Raw genomic sequence first — 10,240 nt, forward strand, 5'->3', positions numbered from 1 at the left:
TTGTTCTCCTGCATGTTCATCGGAGAGTCTACAGGGAAAGAACAACAGAATGAACACTCACTATAAACCATGAGGACACAGAAGGCTGATATCAGCTATGTTTTACAGCCAAGGTGTACTCAGACACCACAGTGGCATGTATCACTACTCCAAACATAACTAATCTCTTGAAGAGTTTGCAAAGTTCTCAAGGGGACTGTCCCACTTCATAAATTACAGCTAAAATCTTATTTCAGCTTAGGCTTTCTCTGTCAACACACTCTAAATCAGTTAATCATTTATTAGCATTTGACATGTTTCTCTAAAAATAATCAGCTCCAGCATATTAGCCACACAAAGATAACCTTATATGGTTTTCCTTGTGAAATGAAGAACAGGGTTTCCTGGCCCCGACACAGAAGCTTGCCATGCCATCATTTTATACAACTACAGAAATATTTTCAATTTTGAACAACTCACTCTATGTGAACAAGGAAAGAAAGAAATGTGAAGCCCTTGAGAGATAAACCGTTCAGCATCCCAAGAAACTTAACATTTTTAGGGGTTTCAGTTCATGGAGTGTCCAAGTGTCAGATCAAAGGCAAACATAATTTTTCACTGTGCATAGCCCAGAGTTTGCTAAGCATTTTGTCACAGGAATCTGCATCTAACATGCAAAACAGTGGGGACACTGTGTCTCAAGTTTCTGAGTTACTTGAATCTACTATTGGTCTGTTATTTGGTTTGAAGAACACCCTCAAAGAGGAGGGTCAGGCCTTCCCAATTGTTCTACTTAGACGTCTGTAAAACTGTAAAGGGATATGGCACCTGATCTGGTGTCCTATACAGGACATCACGTGTGTACAGCCATTCATCTGCCACTGGCTGTTGGAGCTGCTATGCTGAATGGACAGAAAGCTGTTTGTTAATAGATTCCAAGTCACCCAGAGACTTCCCACTTGCTCCTTTTCAAAGAGAATAATTTTCATGTACTTTTTTTTGGCACTTTGTTTATTGCACTTCTTTTCTTTTTCTTTTTTCTTTTTAAGAATATCAAAGATAACCTTGGTTTCATTTTTGGCACAAAATGTTTCTGCCATTGCAGTGTCTTTAATTGTGGCTGAGATATAACTGACACATCTCAGGTACTTGACTGGTAATGAGAGTACTGTTGCTAAATTTGGAAGATGATACTTCCCTGCCAGTGATGCTGACTGCTCTTGTAGTCTTGTATTGCGCTCTCTCTCTCTCTCTCTCTCTCTCTCTCTCTCTCTGATATGTGTGTGTCTGTGTGTGTATACACACCTAAGCTTCACTGAGAGGAAAACTGTCACCTCAAGAGGTAACTCTGATGCTGGTCCCTCAATATTTACTTTGCTAATTAGTTATTTTTACTCCAAGCTGTCAAGATCCGAAAGGGATCTATGTGGGGTAGTGGGAAAAGTAAGCTTGTCCATCATGACAACTGATAATGTCACAAACAGAAAGTGCCTGCCTACATGCCAAGGTCATCTCTTTCAAAAGTAATTTTTGAGCTCAGTGAAGTACTCCTACATTTTGACATGCCAGCATTTTAATGCTAAGTGTGTTCCAACTTAACTGGTTAAATGTTAAAGATCAGGAATGTTGCCTGTCAGGACTATGCACCTATAGTTCTCTTTGGTGGCATACAAAGTCTTAATAGCAACGCCACATAACAGCATCCCGGTGTTTCCCTCGGTAAAGTTTCAGCTCTTGACCAGAGTGCACATGGACTACATTTAGATCCTTATCACAATAGTTAATGTAGAAATCCAATCTACCTTCCAGTTTACAACCTGGTCTTATGAAGTTCAACTTGGTTACACAAAAAGGAAGCTATTATTTGAGAACTATACATACTCAGGTATTCTTATAAGTCCAGCATAAAGGAGAATTGTATTTTCAAGTAAAACAATTAATTCAAAAGCTCATTATTTTCTCAAGGACTTAAAATTTATCCCCAGCCAGTCTTCAGTCTTTTAAAAATACCACTGTTAAGCTGAACCAAGTCAAAGTAATGATCCAGACAACCAGTAATACTAAAGCACCTTAGTGTCCAGACATACTCTCAACTGCTCTACCTATCTTTGATGTCTGGGATACCACAGCTCAGTAGTCAGACACTGGGTTTTATTTGCTACACAGTTGATACCTCCATCATTTTATAAGTAGGAAGTATATAATACATAGCTTGTGAAAAGGACAGACTAAGCCTTATATTGGGGATTTGAATAGTATCTTTTAGTTCAGTGTACGTACACACCGCATCATCATGGACCTGGTGACTCAAGAACATTTCACAGATGTTAAGACACAATAATTGCCTGGAGATATAGTGAAGGTAGTGATCAGAGCCAAGAGTACAGTAATAATATAACGTGACATTATTTATATATACTGCCAAGTATATACACTTTTTGACTTAGCAACCAAGGTTTTAGAGATTTATCCTTTAGAACTAGTTAGACATACACATGTGTGCAAACTTGTATGTATGTGTTAGGATGTTTGTAGTCGTGTTTGTAATGACAAAAGCTGAAAAGGAAGAACACTCCAAACATCAACTTCCCTTCCTATTTTAACATAGAAATGCAAACATTCTGATAGCTTTTTTTGTTTGCTTACTATGCACTAAGACCAGGACCAGATGTTATATGTCTACCTACTTATCTACAAATTCATGTAACATTTGGTATTGTATCTGTGTGTCATTTTAAAAATACACACTGTGGATGATTGGATTTTCCCCGTTTTCAGCTGTTTTATGTAAGCATAACCCATGCATCCCAATGTGAAGGGTTCAAAGGGCTTCTTGTTTCACACGTAATTTACATGAGTGTTTGAAGTGTTTAGTATCTGCAACTTGCTTGATGTCCTGAGACTCTTCCCTGACCTTCAATACAGGGTCTTCTTGATGGAGGACACCGAAGAATGGCTCCAACTAAAAGTTTTTAGAGACCCAGATCCTGAAAAGAAGCATGGCAGGGGAGAGGAGGGTGGGCCAGGGTGGGGAGGGGTGGGGCAGGGCGAGGCAGGGCGGGCAGATTTCATAAGGCAGTCAGCTCCTTTATGCGAAACTCTGCACATATTTTAGAGCAACTTTAAGGACTGACACCAGCTATGACATTCTGTGATTTGTCAGCATTACTGAATTCTATATAATTGACCTTCAGATGAATGTAGTAGATTCAAGAGGATGCTTCTGAGCTTCTAGGGCATAGTAATAGAAGTGATGATGGAGTCTGATTCCAGAGGGGTGTAGCAGGCTGTCAAAAATTCAAAGCAATTCAAAGCTATCACTTTAGAAGACATTTACAAAACCATTCATAACTCACTAAAATTATTCTTCTACAATTATAAATGCCCAATGCTCTAAAACTCTAAAAATGTATTTGTAAACGTTATATACAGGTACAGTTATTTAGGGGAATAAAATGACTTTTAACTCGTCTTAGGTGTTATGGTAAATAGTCTTCAGAATAGCATCCACTGTATTGTATGATCTAGACTATCCAAAGAGGACTTCCAGGTTGCAAATCTGACATTTCAGATGAATTCTGAAAAGGTTTACCCTGTGTCTTTATTTAGTGTGTTACCATGAGTCACAATTTTATCCATGTACTCAAGCTGAGATCCTGATGAAGCTCAGACTGGAGAAGGGAACGCTGTGCCTTAGCATTCTTGATGTAGTGTGATAAGGAAGGTTACCAGTGCTAGGGCCAGAAAAGCTGGGTTCAAGTCAAGAGGAACCACTTTCCAATGCTATGATATTGGGCAAATAACTTCTTCACTTCCTCAGTGACTTAAATCAGGGAAGAGAGCTATACATTCTGTGTAACGTTATCTGAATAATTTAATGAAATAGAATGAGTTCATCATGCCTCATAAACAGAGGCCACTGTTACAGCATCAAACCAAACTCAAGGCAACACTGGAGGATTTGTAGGAGTTCATGTTGACACTCAATACAACTGTGGGACCTAAGTTGATGACTTGAGTTTTATTTAGACAGATTTAGATGACTAAGTTTAGTGACTCATGAGTTTGTTCTAGGAGTAAGCTTTAGTACATTGGATAGCTTTAGGGTAAAGGATATAACTTCCTAGGGAATTAATAGAGGAACTTGAAAGGAAACCTGCACCACTCAGTCATATATTCTCCTTTTTACCAAAATAATCGTTTGGCCAGGCAGAAAGTATTATAGTCCTGGAAGAGTCAATTTATATCAGGTCTAGTGGGAACACAAGATGAAAAGAAAGTTCTAAGCCACCTTTCACTCAACAGTTCAATGGCTGGCTGATGTAAGGAGTTTCTAACTTGGTTAAATGTGTAGGTCAATGAAGCCTGCCCCAAAGAGAATTCCGTGGACTTTCTGTGCATACCTAGCAAAGGTAGATTATAAGCGTCTCTTTGGAAAGTAATCTTGATTCAGTTATTTAAAAATTTCTACTGTAAAGCTTCCCGGTTCAGTTTGGAAGAGCTGAACTGGAATGCTTCAGTTGGCCACCACAGAAAGAAAGATCTATCTTGCCACTCTATAGAAGTGGGTCACCTCTGATCCTACCAGAGTTGTGATCACAAGCAAAGAACTTCTCAGCCTCTGTGTCTCCAGGCAAATTCTCAGAGGCCATCAAAGGCAATCACTGGCTGTCCCAGACTTTCAGCATTTCTCCTTTGTATTTCAGGTAGTGCTTCTCTCTAGGGTCTGGATTCTAATCTATGTCCCATCTCCAAGTCTCAGAAATGTCTGGAATTCCCTTAAAATGTGGCTAGTGGGGTCAGGATTCCCAGGGACCAATGAAGACCAATCTCAGGGGCTGCCTTACGGTAACCACTCACAGTTGTAGAGACTTTCCCCATCCTAACTCGTTTAGCTCCTTGCACACAGAGGCTTGGGTTGGTCCTTGGCAAGTGCACAAAGTACTCTCTCATTCCTTTACACCTGCATTGTGTTTATGTGTGAGTTTCTATTGATGACAGTGGGGAGCAGTGCTACATACTTGCACAACTCTAAACATTTCTGGTCCTTTTATTCGGTCTGTTTTTATTAACATCACAAACTCCCCATAGGTGGGCACTAGAAGCTTCATTGGGAAATGGAAGAGAATGAGACCCACAGGTACCGGATGTTACGGACTTCCAAAACCACCTGGAGTCAATAGTGTGGATGTTCATGTCTTGCCTTGTTCTTTGAGCCTCTTTCTTCTGATGGCTATGAAAATCACCATAATGTTAATTACTGACAATTTTACAGACTTTATTACAGAGTTGTCCACTGTCTTGTCCATGTCTTGTGCATTACCATGAAGTATCAGAGATAATGTCACAAAGCTAACATCTGGGAATCTGGCATACTGGAGCCCGCTCTCCTTGGAAGGCCCTTGAACATCCTATGGATCATGTGTAAAATGGCAAGAAATAGCAACTTGTGGGTAGCTGGAATGGATAAAGGAAGTAACACATCTAACCTGACACTTGGGCCAGCACATTAATTCCACGAAGATTATCAAAGGCCCTTCGCATCAAGGAATTATATTTTACTTACCATTCTGGGCCCCTTTAGCCCAAACCAATTGTTTCCTAAAATCTTACTGAAAGGCTTTCTGGGTCCTGAAAACCATGCTTTCTAAGGTTATCTTCCTATGAATCATATGTACACTTAAGATGCAAAATCTGTTTGGGGTAGATTTGCATGCCTAACAAACTCCCAGACAGTATTCATGATCGCAGTTTGGGGGACCATACTTTTAAGAGGTCGTCCCCAGAAAGAATGACTTCCGGGCTTGTGATTCCCAACTGTTAAATGTTATCATAGTTACAGAGAAAGGATTTTTAAAATGTCTCGCTGCTGTCATCGTCTCCAGAGCTTCTGATTCGGTGACCCTGAATTGGGGAATCTGAATTCTTTCCTGACAGATCTCCAATAGTAACGATGTCACTGCTTAGAAAGCTACACTTGTCAGAAGCTAAGAAAACCCAGAAAATCTCATTCAACCATCACTATTGGGAGAGGAGCAGTCTCCTTGAGGAAGTGTCTCCCCACCCCCTAATACTTTAAAGATTGCAGCTTTACCACTCTATTTACCACCCCCATCCCCGGTCTCCAGACCATCAGACCATTATGGGGTACAGTACCTTGTAGGTGTTAATGGGAATGTCAATGATGATGTGGAGTAGGTCTCCCAGAGCCAGGCTGGCGATCAAGATATTGGGACCATTTCGCATGCACTTGTTCTTGTAGATGATCCTTAGCAGTGTGGAGTTCCCGATGATGCCTAGCACGAACACCAGGCAGGACACAATCGTGTTGATGTATTTAAAAGTCTTGCTGATCTCAATACTTCGTTGGCACGGAGGAGGGAAAGATCTTGACGGGGCTCCAGCCACCCTCCCTCCCTTGGTCACCTCCGCAGGTGCTGAGGAACGCATCAGACTGGAGTTGGAACCTCTAGTCCAGGAGGTCTTAGTGGGTGGCGTCATTAACTCTTTAGTCCCGAGAAGAGACGGTGTGGCTTGGGCAGGTGGGAATGCTCTTTTCTCTCCCCATACCCCCAACAAGCCACAGGCCAGCAGCAGCGCCACCAAGGCGCGTCCGTGCGGGCTTGCGGGCGATTGCATGTTACAGCTTGCTCCTCCTGTGAGACTCCAGTAGCCGCTCCGCTGTTTTCAGTCTGGAGACCGACAGGGGAATGAAGACAGGGCACTTTAGTCAGCTACCCCAGCCACGCCTCTGAAAACACTCACACTAGCCGGGTTGCCTCTATCCGCGCCGTAACAGTAAGTTAAGTTTGCGCGCCAATGAGGAATTTGGGCGCACGCCCCCCGCTGGTCTGCGTTCAGTCTCCTTCCTGACCCTGCTCGCCTTGTTTTAATCCCCAGCCCTGCGGTAGACCAGTCGCAGAGGGGTGGAGCATTTGGGCAGGAGTGTTCCAGACTGGGGAGGGTGGGTGTCCCAGGGAAAGAGCACTCGTGTTTGCCGGGAAGAAGCAAGCCCAATTTTAGCTAAGCTTGGGGACCCGGAATGAAGGCACCTAGCGGCCAAGGGCATACGTCGATGCACTCAGCCAAGAACCGAGAGAATAACAGATCAGCACCAACTTCTGTGCTTTCCAAGTGACTTCAAGCATTCGCTTTACAACCCAATCTCGGCTTAAATCGCTGTTATGTGTAAGTTTTACTCGTTTAAAAGAAAACCCCGAACTACTAAGCAAAGCGGAAGCCCCAGAGCAAGGTTCAGCTACAGATGTTAATTCAAAGTTAAACCAGAATGGTTAGTTACCTCGCACGGTTTGGAAGCACCAGGAGCAGCGCCACTAGCAGGGAACCTCCTTCCCAGGACGTCAACTGCCTTAGGGGACTTGCGGCTCGCAGCAGGAGTCCAGCTGCTCCTAAGCAGGCCTCTCTCAACTGAATGCAGCTCTGGCTCTCACAAAAGACTGAGAGACTGCCAGACAGCGGATCCTCAACAGCTCGCTCGGGGTCTTTGCTGTCCCCAGACAAGTACTTTTATTCATTCGGTCCCTTCCCAGCATCAATCAACGCCAGACTCCTCCCGCGTTTTCTGAGCGACCTTGCCACAACCTTTTCCCTTGGGCGATGCCTGGACAGTATCAGCCCCAGCTGACCGCTGGGAGGGGCAGTTCTAGTTCAGAGTTGTGTCGCACATAAAGCTGTTTATTTCTCACTCAACGAAGAACCTAACATATTCCATGACAACCTGGGAACTGGAGACTAGGAGAAGGTTCTGTATCAACCTGGACTTTGAATACTCTGACTGTTCACACGAATGTAGTGATTCCTGAAATCTGGTTGGTTTGGGGGGAGTTCTCTCTCTCTCTCTCTCTCTCTCTCTCTCTCTCTCTCTCTTTCTCTCTCTCTCTCTCTCTCCTTTAACTTTCAAATCAACATGCAGGCGGGATGCTTTCTTCTTAGGCAGAGGGACTGCCCACACGAAGAACCAAGGGCCTCCATCACTGTGTGCTGTGTAGCTCTTTCTTCCTGTGTACTGAAGCACCATCCCCAAGGATCTTTCTACTGTGCCTAAAAGGGACCTGAGACAGAAGACAGGAAAATAAGCAGGAAGCCTGATGCTTATTTTATCAGACAGAGCAATGAAAAGGACTCTCCCTGTCATTCTTGACTTCTCCCTTTATGGTAGAGAAGGAAACGCTGGGGAGCTTCAGTTGGGCAGAGCGGTGGGTGGGGTGCATTATTCTGCTGTCAGCAAGATCCTGCTGTGCCTGCAGGAGAAATCATGCTAGTGACCCCTTTTTTTGGTCTCCCAGCTAGTTCATTGTACAACTAGGAGTTGCATCTTAGATTGTTGGTGCCTATCAAATGTTTTCCATGAAGCCGGAAGCAGAACGCGCATGCGTATTTTAAAAGGTGACCTTTTAAATGTGTACACGTAAAAGTGAAGTCTAAGGAGTGTGAACTATGGCCTGGGCATGAGGGGCAATTCCAAATCTGGCTATTTTGAGGACAATTTTTACCCTCCTGCCTCAGTGAAGACAAGGTCAGCATCAAACTGCTTCACGTGGACTTGCGTGCCAACAAACGGTGTTGTGTAATAAGGAATTCTATGTGTGCTGCAGTAAGGATGGGCTTGCTCCACCAAGGGCAGTTTTGAACCTGTCCTTTTGACAAGTCTTCATCCCTTTCACTCACAGGGCTTCCGGGAGACCTTTTCTCCTCTTCCTTGCTCTTCCTCAGCATCTCTGTTAGTGCGACCTTCGCGCAATGGGAAAGTCCCTGCTAGTCCCACTGAGGTGTGCCTCCGCCCTGGTTTTTGAGCACTTTTTAGACTACTAACCGTGATTTCATATTTGGCCGTTGTCCTGGACACTTCAAATGTCAATTCGCCACAACTTAAAATTACTTAGAGAGGAGACCCTGAGCAAGACCCTGCCTGTGACATTTTCTAGGGATGTGTGTGTGTCACCTTAATGTTTGTTAAGGTGGGACAACCCACTCAGAACGTGGGACACCTGTTTCCTGAGCTGAACTCCGAACTGTACAGAAGAAAGCTGGTGAAGCAGAAGCAGCAAGCACCCTGCACACGGATTAACATCGCTCTGCTTGTGATATGTGAGTGTGATGTGCTTAGCTTCCTGAGATCCTGCCTTGACTTGCCCTCAGCGATGGATGGCCTGCAGCCTGGAATTTGAAAGTCGAATAACCCTTTTCTTCCCCAAGGTGCTTATGATCAGGGTGTTTTGTCACCACAAAAGAAGTGAATGTAGAATAACCATAAAGAGGTTAGTGTGGGTCACTGACAAGTCCATGGGAGATAACTGTACCAGGCCAGGGACTGAATGAGTGCTGTATTTCCTCTGTATCAGTTGTGATTGAATGAATGCTGTATTCCCTCTGTATTGGGCCAGTGACTGAATGCTGTATTCCTTCTGTATGGAGCCAGTGACTGATGAATCCTGTCTTCCCTCTGTATTAGGCCAGTGACTAAATGCTGTTCCCTCTACATCACCATACTGCCTTCCGCAAGTTGAGCTCAAAAAATAAGTTTTTTTTTATAAATAGGTTGATGATTACACTGATTTAAAACTACTCAATTTTAATTTATCAGTTCCAGCATAGTGGTCAAGAACAAAGCCAAATAATTTTAAGCTCAGTGTAATGTTTTTCTCAGTTGTACTCTGAATTCCAATATAATGGGCATATGAACTACCCATTGGCTATAGGAACTATTACCCAAATAGGCACTTCCTTCCCAGGCTCTCATTTACTAGCTTACAGCAGTACTGACATTATTCTTCATGGCTTTCTATGTAGTGGATGTGAGTCTGAAGAATTCACTTTGAGTCACATTATAGATTTAGGCCAGGCTTTTGAGTCTATGTCCTCCCCACTATGTAAACTGATTTCGTTAACTATTTTGTTTAACTTAATTACATACACATCAGATAGATATTTTTAATTTCATTTTGATAGAAGAGCCTTTTAAACATAGGTGTGGTGATTTGAATGAGGAATGTCCCCACAGGCTCACGCGTTTGAACACTTAGTCTCAGGTTAGTGGCACTGTGGGCAGGCTCCAGGAACTTTAATTTGCTGGAGGAAACATGCCATAAAGGGAAAGGCTTTGAGCTTTTGTAGTCTCCAGTTTGATCTCCTTGCTTTATGTGTTTGACTGACTATGTGATCGCTCAGCTTCTAGTTCCAGCGAACTTGCCTACATGTAGCCGTACCTTTTCCCTCTATGATGGACTTTCCTTTTGAAAAC

At 43.2% G+C, this 10,240-nt stretch overlaps 1 protein-coding gene across 1 annotated transcript in view; it reads right to left on the reverse strand.

Moving 5' to 3' along the window:
* The window catches only part of Ednrb (endothelin receptor type B), a 30,523-nt gene extending 22,989 nt beyond the window's left edge, over window positions 1-7,534 (reverse strand). Inside the window, exons 1-2 of the mRNA XM_028772279.1 lie at window positions 7,280-7,534; window positions 6,136-6,671 (exon numbers count right to left, since the gene is read on the reverse strand). Coding sequence (XP_028628112.1) covers window positions 6,136-6,618 — 483 coding nt within the window. The 5' untranslated portion in view covers window positions 6,619-6,671; window positions 7,280-7,534. The remainder of the gene's footprint in view (window positions 1-6,135; window positions 6,672-7,279) is intronic.
* Between the last annotated feature and the right edge of the window lie 2,706 nt (window positions 7,535-10,240).

This window comes from Grammomys surdaster, unplaced genomic scaffold (assembly GCF_004785775.1).
Source record: "Grammomys surdaster isolate TR1022 unplaced genomic scaffold, NIH_TR_1.0 65, whole genome shotgun sequence".
Classification (NCBI taxonomy): Eukaryota; Metazoa; Chordata; class Mammalia; order Rodentia; family Muridae; genus Grammomys; species Grammomys surdaster.